General features: G+C 41.3%; 1 protein-coding gene across 11 annotated transcripts; it reads right to left on the reverse strand.

Moving 5' to 3' along the window:
* Window positions 1-500: 500 nt before the first annotated feature.
* On the reverse strand, window positions 501-15,269 carry LOC110062627 (uncharacterized). Of its 11 annotated transcripts, none has more exons than XM_089296373.1 (12): window positions 14,701-15,269; window positions 11,990-12,068; window positions 10,266-10,411; window positions 9,197-9,224; window positions 8,753-8,856; window positions 8,006-8,045; window positions 4,883-4,986; window positions 4,144-4,183; window positions 3,738-3,841; window positions 2,989-3,016; window positions 1,682-1,787; window positions 501-1,307 (listed from the first exon to the last, which is right to left on the reverse strand). In XM_089296373.1, the coding sequence occupies exons 1-12, from the start codon at window positions 14,777-14,779 to the stop codon at window positions 1,185-1,187; spliced, it is 981 nt and encodes a 326-aa protein (XP_089152499.1). In that variant the 5' UTR covers window positions 14,780-15,269; the 3' UTR covers window positions 501-1,184. The 11 variants fall into 11 exon arrangements, with proteins under 11 accessions (XP_089152499.1, XP_089152510.1, XP_089152507.1 ...); XM_089296384.1 differs by having other exon boundaries at window positions 3,753-3,841; window positions 9,197-9,236; window positions 14,701-14,966; XM_089296381.1 differs by having other exon boundaries at window positions 8,768-8,856; window positions 9,197-9,236; window positions 14,701-14,961.
* Window positions 15,270-16,207: the final 938 nt, after the last annotated feature.

Here is a 16,207-nt window from a genome sequence, read left to right on the forward strand (position 1 = left end):
AAAAAGTTTTCATTTTCAATCAGGGAAAATTTAAATTTTGAAGAAATATGAGACAAAATAATTTTAAAACACCATTGAAGGCTGGAAGAAACATCTCAACAATGTTTTTCAGAAGAAGGAAAATCAGTCTCAATGACTGGGAGGAAGAGATGAGTGTAAGGGGAGGCTAGAAGCTGCAACTACATCTGATAGTTTGCATTTATGTGATCAGGGAATTTTGAAAAGGGTTGCCTATGGCAACCATGTAAAACGTTTTGTTTGCATCGCTTTCGCCCATGTGAATGTTTACTGATGCGACTATCTGCCCGTGGGTCACTGAGGATGAATATTACCCAGGTTTGCTTGAAAGCAAGTCGCGTTAACCCTACTCAGACGGGAGGGGAGGGTGGAATCCCTAACACAAACATGAAGGGTTTATGATTTGTTACATTTGAAATCTTTCAGCTTGAAGGCATGGCTCAAATACATGCTTACTTCCTCATCGAACATATTAGTCGTGATAGTTTACACTTACGTTTATTTAAGAATAATTTAAAGTATCTATATGTATCTCTTAGATAGCAACGTTCAATTCAAATCCTACAGCAAGATAAAACGATACAAAATTTCAAAGTTAAAAATACAATTGCATTTCTTAATAATTGCAGTCTAAGCCCTATTAAACGGCCACCCTTGGGGATGGAAATGGGTAGTGCCCGCTTAAAGGGGTTGGCCACTTAATGCAACTGGTAAAAGCAGTAGAAAAGCAATCATTGGGACTTTGATTACTGGCCTCCTAATAGGGGTGGCTGTTTAATTGGTGGCCGCTTAACAGGGGTTCGACTGTACATCTCTTTGCAAAGGAAAACCTACTTAGGCCGCGATGACTGCAAATGTGAGATCTTATAGTTTACTATCTATGAGTGGTATCAAAAACGCAGTTGAAACCCTTAGAAAGGTATGAATATCGCTGTTCCCTTCAAGCGTGTCTATGACATTCTCAGAGTGCTCCTAAGCCTGTAGTTTAGTTGGCGTAAAGAGCTGCTAATTTGACATCATGAAATACTTGATCACTAAACGCAGTGACTATGATATGCATGAGGTGAAACTAAGGTATGACTTTGTTTTCGAAGAAAAGTATAGCGTATTTGCTGTTTCACAGCTGCTTTGCTTCTTTTCTACCTACAATCACATCCAGTCATGTTTTAATAGACGTATTGCCTGTTAGCTTCACGTGGTAGTTCGATATCATCGTCCAGTTTGACTTTGACGTAAGCTGACCCTGTTTGCCTTGCCTTGCCAAAGCCTTCCTTTATGAATCGATGGATCTGATAAGTAAAATTAATGTTATCAAGATGAGTGGTTTCGGTCAGTCTTTAACGTCAATGAACAAGTTAACTTAATCAGTGTTAAATAATCACTTCCTCCAAAAGTTCATTGCAATAAACTTTTATTTCCACGAATTTTTTTTTCATAGGTGGGCTAACAGGCTTGTTAGTATTTGAGAAGCGAAGTCTTCACAAGCAAAAATAAAAGTAAAAAACTAGGTCATGCTAGTGAAAGGTGTCCTGACAGGCTTGATCAGTGGTGACTAGTAGCCTAATTAATAAGTGGTGATTCAGCTGCATCACTGAACAGATCAACACGCGGCTTAAAATACGTTAAAAAATGATAAATGTAAATCACTAACTAACTAACTAACCTTGGTTCTGTTGTGATAGGCAAAGTAACCGGCCACCACAACCGCGAGCATCAGCATGAAAGTGACGGGAAAATTGCCTGCATGGTGTGACAGCTGATTACCGTCTCTGAAAAGGTAAAAAAATTAACCCATTTTAACAACATTTCTGCACACGTTTTAGACGTAATATATCACACGCGAAAGACTGTGTTTCACCACATTCCAAACACCGAGAAGGTGTTTGGAAACATGGTCAAACCATAGTTAACAGAGGGAAATCAGGCAAAATACAAAAGGTGGTAAATTGTGCTCATACAACTAACCAATGGATGCACTGCGATTATGCAATCATGCATAGTCAATGAGCATAAAACAAAAGATGTGCAGGGTCAAGGACCTTCCAACATAAATCTTAGTCTGTTCGTTAGCCTCTTTGATGCTTACCAGACTTCCTAACCATTTCCCTCTATTAACTATGGTCAAACACAGTCTAAAATTGTAAAATAAATGCTCATTAACATCAGATATCCAAACACCGTCGCGATCATGGTTTCCTTGGTTGAAACTTGATAAATCATCATTGAGTTTGAGAAGAGCAGCGTGGGATTCTGGAGTGGGCCTTTCTAAAGACATGGCATCGAGACTTGACTGTATTAACGAGTCATCAATCTGAATAACTTGACCCAACAGTCAAGTTTACACGAATACAAAATATTCTCCACCAAGACATTGTTATAACTTATAACTTACAAGGTACTCAACAATTTACACTGTTGTGCATGCTACATCACATGCATGCTACATCACGTGAGCTACGCTCATCATTCAATCATCTTCTTTTAACTCCGTCTTATTATAACTTGAAAAGATGTAACATCACTCTTAAAGGAACACAGTCAGCTGTGGCACCACGCTGACCTGGACACTAGTTTTCTCACTTTGAAAAAAGTTCACCTCAACCTGAAATCAAAGATGCGAGTCGAGTACATCTGGAAATACGCTTCAATCTTCGCTGTGTTTTGCTTGACTTTCAATCGTTTACTGAAAAACCTGCTTTGAGTATGCTTTTGCTCATCCAATGACATTATTTCATCATATTTGGTTAAAAACAGTGCGGATCGCATCTCTGTGATATGCAAATTAGCTATGAAATCGTATCAATAAGTTTCTTTTTAAAAAAGCCTTTTTGCAATTTATATTATTATTATTAATATTATCATTATCATCATTATTATTATTATTATTATAATCATCATCGTGATTACTATTAATTATTAAACCAAGTCTGTAAATAGGCGTCTGGTATTGTTCTCGGTGAAATGTCTTACCTTTCAGTCTTATTATTGATATCCAAATCTTTGTTTTCATCAACACATCGAAGAATGTAAAGAAAAAAAACAAAACAAAACAAAACAAAAATATCGCAACTCTTAAAATTGTTAAACTCGACTTGGGGATCAGTATCCAAGAGACCCATTAAAATCCCTTCTCTTAATATTGAAACAAATGCAATGGTTTATCGATTTGTCTTAATTGCATCTGCCTCGCAAACCCCATTCCAATTATGGGTAAGAAGAATACCTCACGAGCAGCCAGCTTCTCATCATGTAGCCAGCTTCAGATTGTATGATCCCATTCTCTACAGAATTTTTAGTTTCTGTACCTGCACCCACGCAGGTACATTACAACTTGTCTCACCTAACGGTTATGGCTGTAAAACGGAAAGCATGTAGCACATGTTGGTTGGTCCAAAAACTTGTGGTAAACGTGAGATGATCAAACGGCCATGGGATCACGGAGAGAAAAATAGAGACTGCTTTTTGCAGTACGCCCTTTAATTTCAGCAAGCTACAGAAGGACCCAAAGACAGTGACCAATACTATGTATACTGCAGAGCCGGTTTGTTCGAAACCGATTGGCACTAATTCAGGATTTAAAGGTGACCTTAACTGGAGGACAGAGAATAGAAACTAAAACCTTCACCAAAAGGCTCAACAATTGAAATCAAAATCCCGCTAACCCTTTAGTCTCATTGCGCTTTGAACAACCCGGCCTGAGTTGCATATATAAATCTTACCATTTTCTTGTGTACCTTCTGCAGGCGTATTGTTTTCATTTCCTGATAGACTTTGATTGGTCGTTGTTTGCGTGGTATCTGGCTGCGTTGCTGATAAATTTTTGCTTGAAGTAAACACATTGACACATTAATAAAGCTTTTAATTACTTACTTTACTTTACTTACTTTACATATGGCACAAGATCGTTCTCTGTGGCAGCACCAACACTAGGGAATGCTCTACTATTTGAAATAAGAAATAGTTCGTCCGTGTCCATCTTTAAAAATAGACTCAAAATGTTTCTTTTTAAGACAACCCTTTTTGCAAGTTATATTATCATCATCATCATCATCATCATCATCATCATTACTATTAAACCAAGTCTGTAAATAGGTGTCTGATACTGTTCTCAGTGAAGTGTCTTACCTTTCAGTCTTATTATTGCTATCCAAATCTTTGTTTTCATCTGCACATCGAAGAATGCAGGAAAAAAACAAACAAAACAAAACAAAAATAATTGTTAAGCTTGACTTGGGGATCAGTATCCAAGAGACCCATTAAAATCCCTTCTCTTAATATTGAAACAAATGCAATGCTTTATCGATTTATCTTAATTGCATCTGACTCGCGAACCCCATTCCAGTTATGGGTAAGAAGAATACCTCACGAGTAGCCAGCTTCACATCATGTAGCCACCTTCAGATTGTATGATCCCATTCTCTTTAGAATTGTTAGTTTCTGTACTTGCACCCACGCAGGTACATTACAACTTGTCTCACCTAACAGCTACGGCTGTAAAACAGAAAGGACGTAGCTAGCACACGTTGGTTGGTCCAAAAACTTGTGGTAAACGTGAGATGATCAAATGGCCATGGGATCACAGAGAGAAAAATAGAGACTGCTTTTTGAAGCCTGCCCTTTAATTTGAGGAAGCTATAGAAAGACCCAAAGACAGTGACCACTACTATGTATACTGCAGAGCCGGTTTGTTCGAAACCGATTGGCACTAATTCAGGATTTAAAGGTGACCTTAACTGGAGGACAGAGAATAGAAACTAAAACCTTCACTGAAAAGCTCAAAAATTAAAATCAAAATCCCGCTAACCCTTCTTTAGTCTCATCGCTCTTTGAACAACCCGGCCTGAGTTGCATATATAAATCATACCATTTTCTTGTGTACCTTCTGTAGGCGTATTGTTTTCATTTCCTGATATACTTTGATTGGTCGTTGTGTGCGTGGTATCTGGCTGTGTTGCTGTCAAATTTTTGCTTGAAGTAAATACATTGACATATTAATAAAGCTTTTAATTATTTACTTTACTTTACTTACTTTACATATGGCACAAGATCCTTCTCCGTGGATGCACCAACACTAGGGAATGCTCTACTATTTGAAATAAGAAATAGTTCGTCATGCCTGTTCCACCTTTAAAAATAGACTCAAAATGTTTCGTTTTAAAAAAGCCTTTTTGCAATTTATATCATTATTATTATTATTATTATTATTATTGTCGGCAGCCGTTTGTCTCGGGAGACGATGGTGTAGTGCTATGTCGATGCAGAGCATCGTCTCGAGTGGCTATAGAGTCCCACTCTGGAGTGGCAGTCTCTGATGCAAATAACGCAGACGAAGGAGGATTGTGCTGCAATTGAGGCTGCCCTGGTCTTCCTTCTGGTTCTCTTCAAGGCCTGCTGGTCATTTCTGGTATTCTCAGCCCTCCCGACTACTGAAGAAACTGCATGTCACCAGGCCACTCTGATGTCAGCTACTTCTTCCCATGTGTTTGGATCAATCTCTGCTTTCTTCATGTCGCGCTTGCAAACATCCTTGAAGTGGAGCTTTGGCCGGCCAACAAAGCGGGATCCCTCGTGTAGCTCTCCATAGAACATGTCTTTTGGGATGCGGCCATCGTCCATGCGACGCACATGCCCGAGCCAGCGGAGACACCTTTGCATGAGCAGCATGAACACGCTCGGAATGGCAGCTCACTCAAGAACCTCAGCATTGGTTACTCTGTCCTGCCACTTGGTGTGCAGGAGGCGTCAGAGACAGCGGAGATGGAAGGTGTTGAGCTGCTTCTCTTGCCCAGCGTGGGATGTCCAGCACTCGCTGCTGTACAGAAGAGTGCTGAGGACACAGGCTCGGTAGACACGGAGCTTGGTATTTACCGTCAACTGGCTGTTCTCCCAGATGCGCTTGCTGAGCTTGGCCATAACTGCAGCGGCCTTGGCAATCCTGGTGCTGATTTCTGTATCAAGGGAGAGGGAGCCGGTCATTGTGGAGCCCAGGTAGGTGAAAGAGTCCACCACTTCAAGGGTTGTGCTGTTGATGGTGATGACAGGGGTGGAGTCTGTGTCCTGGGCCAGGATGTTGGTCTTTTTGATGTTGATAGTCAAGCCAAACTCTTTGCAGGCATGGGATAGTCGGCTGACAAGATCTTGGAGTCCAGCCTCAGTGTGGGACGTCAGTGCTGCGTCGTCCGCAAACAGGAGCTCACGGATGAGGACCTCCCTGACCTTGGTTTTGGCGCGAAGGCGGGCAATGTTGTACAGCTCTCTGTCTGCTCTGGTGCGGATGTAGACGCCTTCGGTGCGGTCTGCAAAGGCATACTGGTGCAACATGGAGAAGAATATCCCAAAAGGGTCGGCGCCAACACGCAGCCCTGTTTAACTCCACTGCTCACTGGGAAGGATTCTGAAGTGCCGCCATTGACGTGCACAGTGCTGCGCATGTCCTCGTGGAAGGAGGTGACCATCCGTAGCAGTCGAGGTGGGCATCCAATTTTGTGCAGGAGGCTGAAGAGTCCGCTTCTATTGACCAAGTTGAAGGCTTTTGTCAGATCGATGAAGGTGATGTACAGTGGCCTTTGCTGCTCTCTGCACTTCTCTTGCAGCTGGCGTAGTGAGAAGATCATGTCCACTGTAGATCTCCCAGCTCTAAAGCCACACTGCGACTCAGGGTACACCCTTGAGGCAAGACGCGGCAGGCGGGCAAGCACAACACGGGCAAAGACTTTTCCCATGATGCTAAGGAGAGATATGCCGCGGTAGTTATTACAGTCACTGCGGTCTCCCTTGTTCTTGTAGAGTGTAGTGATGCTAGCGTCGCGCATCTCTTGGGGAACGTTACCCTTTTCTCAGCAGAGGCACAAGAGCTCATGAAGATGTTGCATTAGAGCTGGCTTTCCGCACTTCAACACTTCCGGAGGGATGCTGTCTTTCCCGGGAGCTTTCCCACACTTGAGGGAGTCTATGGCTTTGCCAAGCTCGACCATGGTAGGTAGGGCATCGAGCTCCTCCATGGCTGGGAGGCTGGGAAGGGCATCCAGGGCAGCGTCGGTCACCACATTCTCAGTTGTGTAGAGCTCCAAGTAGTGTTCAACCCAACGTTTGAGCTGTTTGCACTGGTCAGTGATGACCTCGCCAGCCTTGGTCTTGAGCGGAGCTGTCTTGGAAGCTGCTGGGCCTGTGGCTGTCTTGATGCCATCATACATTCCATGGGCATCACCGGTGTCTGCAGCTGTCTGTATCTTGATGCACAGGTTCAGCTAGTAGTCATTGGTGCAGCGACGAGCAGTCTGCTGTGCCTTGTTGCAGGCAGCCTTGAGGGTAGCTTGAGTGCTGGGGCAGGGGTTCTGCTTGTGGGCCAGCAGGGCTTTCCTTTTGGCTTCTGTGATAGGCTACATCTCGTCCTAGTGAGCTTCAAACCAGTCAGCGTTGTGGCGCTCTTTTTTGCCGAAGGAAGTGATGGCCAAGGAGTGGATGGCATCGCACAGCGTGCACCACCTGGAATTGACGTCACAGTCGGTAGTGGTGGAGGCATCCATCCTCTCTCGGAAGGTGTTGCAGAAGAGGAGGGCCTTTGCTGGGTCTTTCGCGCAACAGGTGTTGATGCGAGGTGCACCGTTGGTCTTGGTGCAGTGGATCTTGGGTGTCAGCCTCACTTTGCTGGCCACTAGTGTGTGGTCTGTGTCACAGTCTGTGCTGTGAAAACTCCGAGTGTGGGGGACACTCTTCAGGTTTGCATGCCTGGTGATGACGAGGTCGAGCTGGTGCCAGTGTTTAGACCTGGGGTGTCTCCAGGAAACTTTGTAGGGCTCCTTACACTTGAAGTATGTGTTGGTCACACACAGTCTTCGGTGGCAGCACAGTTCTAGCAGCCTCTGCCTGTTCTCGTTCATCCTGCCTATGCAATGGCGGCCGATTATTATCATCATCATCATGAGTATTATTATTAAACCTAGTCTGTAAATAGGCCTCTGTTACTTTTCTTAGTGAAATGTCTTACCTTTCAGTCTTATTATTGATATCCAAATGTCTGTTTCTATCTGCACATTGAAGAATGTAAAAAAAACAAAACACAACAAAACAAAATATCGCAACTCTTAAAATTGTTAAGCTTGACTTGGGGATCAGTATCCAAGAGACCCATTAAAATCCCTTCTCTTAATATTAAAACAAATGCAATGCTTTATCGATTTATCTTAATTGCATCTGACTCGCGAACCCCATTCCAGTTATGGGTAAGAAGAATACCTCACGAGTAGCCAGCTTCACATCATGTAGCCACCTTCAGATTGTATGATCCCATTCTCAACAGAATTGTTAGTTTCTGTACTTGCACCCATGCGGGTACATTACAACTTGTCTCACCTAACAGCTATGGCTGTAAAACGGAAAGCACGTAGCACACGTTGGTTGGTCCAAAAACTTGTGGTAAACGTGAGATGATCAAATGGCCATGGGATCACGGAGAGAAAAATAGAGACTGCTTTTTGCAGCCCGCCCTTTAATTTCAGCAAGCTACAGAAGGACCCAAAGACAGTGACCAATACTATGTATACTGCAGAGCTGGTTTGTTCGAAACCGATTGGCACTAATTCAGGATTTAAAGGTGACCTTAACTGGAGGACGGAGAATAGAAACTAAAACCTTCACCGAAAAGCTCAAAAATTGAAATCAAAATCCCGCTAACCCTTCTTTAGTCTCATCGCGCTTTGAACAACCCAGCCTGAGTTGAATATATAAATCATACCATTTTCTTGTGTACCTTCTGCAGGCATATTGTTTTCATTTCCTGATAGACTTTGATTGGTCGTTGTTTGCGTGGTATCTGGCTGCGTTGCTGTCAAATTTTTGCTTGAAGTAAATACATTGACACATTAATAAAGCTTTTAATAATTACTTACTTTACTTTACTTACTTTACATATGGCACAAGATCCTTCTCCGTGGCAGCACCAACACTAGGGAATGCTCTACCATTTGAAATAAGAAATAGTTGTTCGTGTCCGTCTTTAAAAATAGACTCAAAATGTTTCTTTTTAAAAAAGCCTTTTTGCAATTTACATTATTATTATTAATATTATCATTATCATCATTATTATTATTATTATTATTATCATCATCGTGATTACTATTAATTATTAAACCAAGTCTGTAAATAGGCATCTGATATTGTTCTCGGTGAAATGTCTTACCTTTCAGTCTTATTATTGATATCCAAATCTCTGTTTTTATCTGCACATCGAAGAATGTAAAAAAACAAAACAAAACAAAACAAAAATATCGCAACTCTTAAAATTGTTAAACTCGACTTGGGGATCAGTATCCAAGAGACCCATTAAAATACCTTCTCTTAATATTGTAACAAATGCAATGGTTTATCGATTTGTCTTAATTGCATCTGACTCGCGAACCCCATTCCAGTTATGGTAAGAAGAATACCTCCCGAGTAGCCAGCTTCACATCATGTAGCCAGCTTCAGATTGTATGATCCCATTCTCTACAGAATTGTTAGTTTCTGTACTTGCACCCATGCAGGTACATTACAACTAGTCTCACCTAACAGCTACGGCTGTAAAACGGAAAGCACATAGCAGACGCTGGTTGGTCCAAAAACTTGTGGTAAACGTGAGATGATCAAAAGGCCATGGATCACAGAGAGAAAAATAGGGACTGCTTTTTGCAGCCTGCCCTTTAATTTCAGGAAGCTACAGGAGGACCCAAAGACAGTGACCAATACTATGTATACTGCGGAGCCGGTTTGTTCAAAACCGATTGGCACTAATTCAGGATTAAAAGGTGAGCTACTGGAGGATGGGAGGTGCGATGGCCTCATGGTTAGTGCACTCGTCTCCGGATTGAGCGGTCTGGGTTCGAGCCCTGGCCCGGGACATTGTGTTGTGTTCTTGGGCAAGACACTTTACTCTCACAATGCCTCTCTCCACCCAGGTGTATAAATGGGTACCAGCGAACTTAATGCTAGGGGTAACCCTGCGATGGACTAGCATCCCATCCAGGGGGGAGTAGAAATACTCCTAGTTGCTTCATGCTACAGAAAGCGGGATAAGCTCCAGCCTGATGGGCCACTTGGCTCGTATGCAGACTTTACCTTTACCTACTGGAGGATGGAAAATAGAAACCAAAATGTTCACCGAAAAGTTCAAAAATTGAAATCAAAATCCCGTTAACCCTTCATTAACCTCATCGCGCTTTGAACAAGCCGGCCTGAGTTGCATATATAAATCATAACATTTTCTTGTGTACCTTCTGCAGGCGTATTGTTTTCATTTCCTGATACACTTTGATTGGTCGTTGTTTGCGTGGTATCTGGTTGTGTTGTTCTTGAAAGTCCGTCAGATGATGATGCATTTGCCACTGAAGTGTCATTTATCATCATTTTCAAACAGGATCTATTTGTGAATAAAAAAAGTGAAAGTTCAATACATTACAGTGGTGGATAATTCTTGACAGCAACCTCCAGATAAAAGGTCAAGAGTTTGGAATGAAAAATTGTATCATTGTGTGACAGTAGTTCATATAGTGTGATCATCCGGGTGAGGGTAGTTCTGAAAAGAACTGTTGTTGGTGACTGACGTTTCGACAACCTGAGCGGAAGTCATCTTTAGGGTCAAGTGAATAGTGTTTGTCAGTTGATGATGTTATAAGTCTGGTCCGTTGAACGTGATTGGTCAGTTTAGCCATGATGGTATTGTGTAAAGTTTGTCATCAGTCATTGGTGGGTTTCAATCTGTCTATTGTTAGTCAAATTAAGTCGGTCTGTTACTTAGAAGTCCGTTTGTCAGTTTCGTTTCCATCATGGATAAGTCGTTTGTAAGGCGCCGGTACTTGTTGACATCTGTTAAGTGACATTTGTTCTAGGTTAGTGTACCAGCTTTCCAGAGTCAGTCATTGAAAATAGTTTGTACTGTAGGTTAAGCACTGAGCAGAGTCCCAGTCAATGCTGTGGTTTGTCAGTTGATGATGTACAGCAATATGATTTTTGGCATCACCATTTCTCGTGGCTTGTTTGTGTTCAGTCAGTCTTGTGTTAAGGTTTCTGCTAGTCTCACAAATGTAGGAAGCCTGGCAGTCGGAGCATTTGATCTTGTAAACTGCTCCCTGTCTGTTGTAAGGTTCATCCCTGTCTTTTTCGTTGGTCAGTAAGTGTCATAATGTAGTTGTAGGTTTGTGGGCTACACGTCTGGATTCTGCCAGCTATTGCTTAAAATTTCAACCCATTCCTCAGCTATCAGTAATCACATCTCGGCTCTCAGTTAAAGAAAGCGTCATTTCTCAACTGAGAATTAAAATGTTCACCAATTGTCGGCTATCAGTTAAACCCCATTCAGATACTCTTGTCTGAATCAGAATTGGAGTAGACTGAAGAACTCAAAATCTGTCATATTACGTAAAGGTTAGCTCATGTCAACCATCATTCAATGGAAAAAACACGGCTTTGCTCATAGAGCACTTTGATTTATAATCGGGTCTTGCTTAGAAAATGACAAAGATGCAACAAACAGAATGGAGGCAAACGAAATTTGAGATTACATTATATTTGAGGCAAATGTAATGTAATGGAAGTTGGGAACCATAGGAGCTTGAAAAAGACTAGAAGCTGGTGAGATCCTTGCTACAGAATAGGCAATTTGCATGATGGCATCATTTGACTACAACTACCAGAATCCTTCACTCTTTCTGTTTCTTGTGTTAATTAGGGCAATTGTTATTTAAACCCCACTAGGAATTCAAAATTTAAATAATAAAGAAAAAACGAAAGGAATTCTGGTAGTTGTAGTCAAATGACGCCAACATGCAAATCTACTATTAAATACATTTGGTCACTATTTTCATTCAGGTATTTCCTTTTGTTTAGTTTAGATTAAACTGACTTTAACTAGTAACTGTAAGATGTTGTTTCAAGCGTTAAATCATTGAACCCGTGAGTATTTTAGCAACATCTTCTATTACTAAATGTTCACACTTACATTAATTGATCAAGAATAGCTTTTCTATCGATATCCGGCGCCTTTTGAACTAATTCTCTGATGTCAAATTTCACACCATCTGTGAATAATAATAGTAATAAAATTAAGCGTGGCAGATATGGATTTAAGTGAAAACTGAGGCTATTTTAGTTTCGTTTAAAACTGAGAGCAATACTTGGAGCCTCCTTGCTTGATAGGATGGAAACAAAGCAGTAATAAAAGCATTAGCATCAAGCAAGAGACTATACGATCATGTGGGGCATAGCCAGGATTTTTCAAAGGGGGGTCACACTATGTCAAAGTGAGGATACTCACCAGATTGGCATGTCGTTTTTGCCACCTGTTGTAGGTAGTTTGCTTAAGAAAGGCTTACAAAAGGCGGGGTCACAGGCACACCAGGACCCCCGTACCCATGTCCCTGATCATAGTCTCTAGAGTCTCTTGCATCAAGCCATCCTTAAAGCTCTGGCCCCAGTTGTTGGAAAGATGGATAACACTATTCTCTGGATAAATCACTATCTAGTGGATGGCGTGGTTTGTTTTGTTAAAACTTCAGTGGTGGATCTAGGGGAGAAGCCCGGGGGGTCCGGCCCCCCATGATTTTGGGTAAAAAAGAAAAAAATCACAAAAGGAAGAAAAGCCAGTAGGGCAAGCAAAAATAAACCGGGCCCCCCACCTTAGCTCAAGGTCTGGATCCGCCATTGCACTTATCCTCCGTTGGATAGCACTATCCAGCCTTTGAACAGCCGGCGAGTGCTCAAATCCTGAGCAGACAGCCAGCGCCCAGAGCGCAAAGAGGGACTTTGACTACAGGCATTTTACAACCTCAGGTTAGAGAGTGTAATATGGAACTTGCCATGGAAAATGAAAATGACTTTGGGACTAAAGTCTTGCTTTGTCAGACCAAAACAATCTCGAAGAACGTAAAGAAAATGCTGCAATCTAAAATATTACAGGAGCTACACAAATTTGGTTGAACTTTTATGGTAAGAATGGACGAATGAAAGGGCAATCAACTTTGAAGGTCAGTGAGAAGTGTCAGTTTGTGTGCAAAGTTCCAGAGGCGCTGAGATGGCTGCAGCAAAATTTTCACCCATCTTAAAGGCTTGTGCAATTTTAAGAACTCCCGAAACTTCGTAGCTAGAAATTGCAAAGTGCACTCGTAGTGTTCATTCGATTTCTTATACTCTGGGATATACTAATTGACGAGTCTCAATTGGCAAAAGAACTTTGAACGTTCCAAAGTTATTTTGATTTTGACAACCAGCTGGCATTGTCGTCCGTTCTTACACCATTTGTTCGTCAAGTGAGGTAATGTTTTTTCAAGCAAAGATAATGTTTCCTTTTCATTGCTCATTCCACTGGGGAAACGGGCTAAAACTATGCTTGTTATTGGGTAGAATTTTGTCCAGCCCCATCAGTGTGAGCTAGATCTAAACTATTCCGGCGTGGTAGGAATATAATCTTCCACAAATATCATTTACATAAAACTTCAATAAAGTCACAATTTGTGCAGGTAGCTTTTCGAAGCCGTTTGAATTTGTGTCCAAGGGTTGCTTCACTACGTCAATTTTATACAATGAAAAAATTGCGATTTACTGATAAAACGCTGATGATTTGCTTCATTTCTTTAACTAAGAACGAATATAAGGCTCAGCAGGGATATAAATATTGAATACATGTATACCGTTATGAAGCTGACATTTTGTAACAAAATATTGGTTGTTAATATTGAGTATGACAAATATACGAATGTTGTCAAAATATTTTTAATCACTGTATGTCTCGCCGAATGAGGACGTAGAACGCCTTTTGGTTTGCATGCTTTGAGGATTTGACGGATAAACGTTTTACCTTGTAGTCGTTTCGCTGTGAAGGAGTTTGAATGCACCTTATAGGCGTCATATAATTTGAAACTATTGAACTTTTTAGGACACTAGATTCACTTCCACAATTTTAGCGCTACACAAGTTTAGTCGTTCACGTTCATTTATTTTTTTTGCGCCGTGTCGCTTGACGTAATTCATCCTCGGTCGTTCATTTATTTTTTAACGCCGTGTCGCTTGACGGAATTCATCCTCGGTTGTTATAAACAACCGAGGATGAATTACGTCAAGCGACACGGCGTTAACAAAATAATGAACGTGAGCGACTAAACTTGCGTAGCGCTAAAATTGTGGCAGTGAGTCTAGTGTTCTAAAACGTTTAATAGTTTTAAATTATATGACGCCTATATAAGGTGCATTCAAAAGTTCAAGGAGTAAGACTCATCACGGCAGGTTGCGTGACACGTGCATTGCGTATGAACGGTCATAAATTGACTTGTCTCGGTATCACATATCTGAATCAACAAGGATACATTTACATGCTTTTACCAGTAAAAGCGTAGCAACGCACTTGGTTAAGTGTTTTAAAGCCACACATCACATTGCATGTACTCGTTAAAATGCACACATAACAACAAAACCCGAAATGTACAGACATCAGATCTTAGGAGGGACCTTTAGATGGTACTACGAGCACGATCAGTTTCGAATTTCAAACCAGTGACGTTTCCAGAGCCCTCACTGTTTCCAGAGCCCTCGCTTTGGTAGAGAAAGTAGCTCAGTAGGATATAATGATTTGAAGACTGTAAACTAGAATGGAAAATTCTTACTCGGAATGGATCTAGTACTTCTACTCACATTTTAAGTCTCCTAATGTCAACATACCTAACGTGACGTTGCTTTTCCCAGCCGCGTTGCTTAGACACAAAATAAGGACCATTGCCAAGCTTATTTGCGGGTTCATCTCCGACGAAGTCCAAATGGGATTGCTCCTCAGAGATCTGACTGAATAATTGTACAAGTTTTGCTTGAGAAAGGGAGAATAATCGAGGTAAATTCTGGATCGTATTTTGCATTATCCACACAACCCGGAAATCGAAAATCGGTCACACATATCGTGTGACCCACGAGGCAGACATGTGACATCATTCTTGCTCCCAGATCCTTCTCAGATCATCATTCTCGTCGCTCTTGGCCCGCAAGCCCCAGTGCCTTGGCACGAGCAGAAAGGTGGCTCTGGAGACACATGATTTGATTGGCTCGTCTTAAACTAAGGCTTCCGCTATTTTGAATCCTTGCCAAAAAAACATCCTTAATATAACTATAACTATTCGATTAAAGCAGCTACAGATCTGATCAAAACGGGATTAAAACAGAATTCACTGAAATTTCTTGCTGCAAGCTAAATAGAAAAATGCGGATGGAAAAATGCGAATAACTATATGCGGATGGTGAAATCCTCATGAGGGGAAATTTACTTTCGATGCTTTCTGACAGTACTAGTTGTAAATAAACCAGGCCATCTTATTTGGGCCGGGAGAAGTCCAATATATTTTTTATTCGATCGCTAAACAGCTAAAAACATTTTTCCGCGGCCGGATCCAAAAAAAAAAAAACAAAAAAAAAAAAATGGAAAAGCCATGATGGAATAATGACAGACTAGTTCTGTACTTTTATCATCAGACGCCGTTTTTCTTTCACTATATCGAGCGACTTTCTCTGCCTACTCCTATCTGATGAAAATTTCCTCTGCAGAAAACAGGTCATATTGAATGGAACAACACTACGGTAACGGATGGCGCCCCACTGTACCCTAGTTGAAAAATTTGCAGGGCACATGGAGCGTTTGCACAAGGCTCTGCACAAAACGTCTTCAAGGAAGAGCATGGACGTTTCAGACGGATGATTCAACTCAGACGGATAATTTCTCTTAGACGGATAATTCTTCTAAAGACGGATAATTCGTCACAGACTGATAATGACCGTTTTCACACTAGAGACGGATAATCCGTCTACGACGGGTTATCTGTCCATTACGGATAATTCGTCTTAGTGTGAAAACGGGAGGGTGCTCATTTTAGACGGATAATCCGTCTATTTTTATCCGTCCGATTATCCGTCTATATAGACGGATAATCGGACGGATATAAATAAACGGATTATCCGGCTCTAGTGTGAAAACGGCCAATTATAACTAGGTCAGTTTATGTTTTCGTTTAAGAAAGCTTTTCTCCCTAGAAAATTTGAGGACATATTCACAATAAACAACCAAATATATGGTTACAATACAAGGCATGCAAACTCCTTTCGTCTACCATTATGTAGAGCAAATATCCGGCAATTCTCCGTATTCTATCGAGGTCCTAAATTTTTTAATTCGCTTTCACCTGAA

Source organism: Orbicella faveolata, unplaced genomic scaffold (assembly GCF_042242905.1).
Source record: "Orbicella faveolata isolate gen_17 unplaced genomic scaffold, um_ofav_v1 contig_1, whole genome shotgun sequence".
Classification (NCBI taxonomy): domain Eukaryota; kingdom Metazoa; phylum Cnidaria; class Anthozoa; order Scleractinia; family Merulinidae; genus Orbicella; species Orbicella faveolata.

Bases quoted from the DNA above. Each gene is read 5' to 3' on its own strand.
- LOC110062627 (XM_089296370.1), bottom strand. From the start codon at position 14,779: ATGAACCCGCAAATAAGCTTGGCAATGGTCCTTATTTTGTGTCTAAGC. The intron at 9,237-10,265 runs GTACACAAGAAA...TTCGATGTGCAG, and splicing joins AAACAATACGCCTGCAGAAG to ATAAAAACAGAGATTTGGAT. The intron at 8,046-8,752 runs GTATGATTTATA...TTCAATGTGCAG, and splicing joins AGAAGGTACACAAGAAAATG to ATAGAAACAGACATTTGGAT.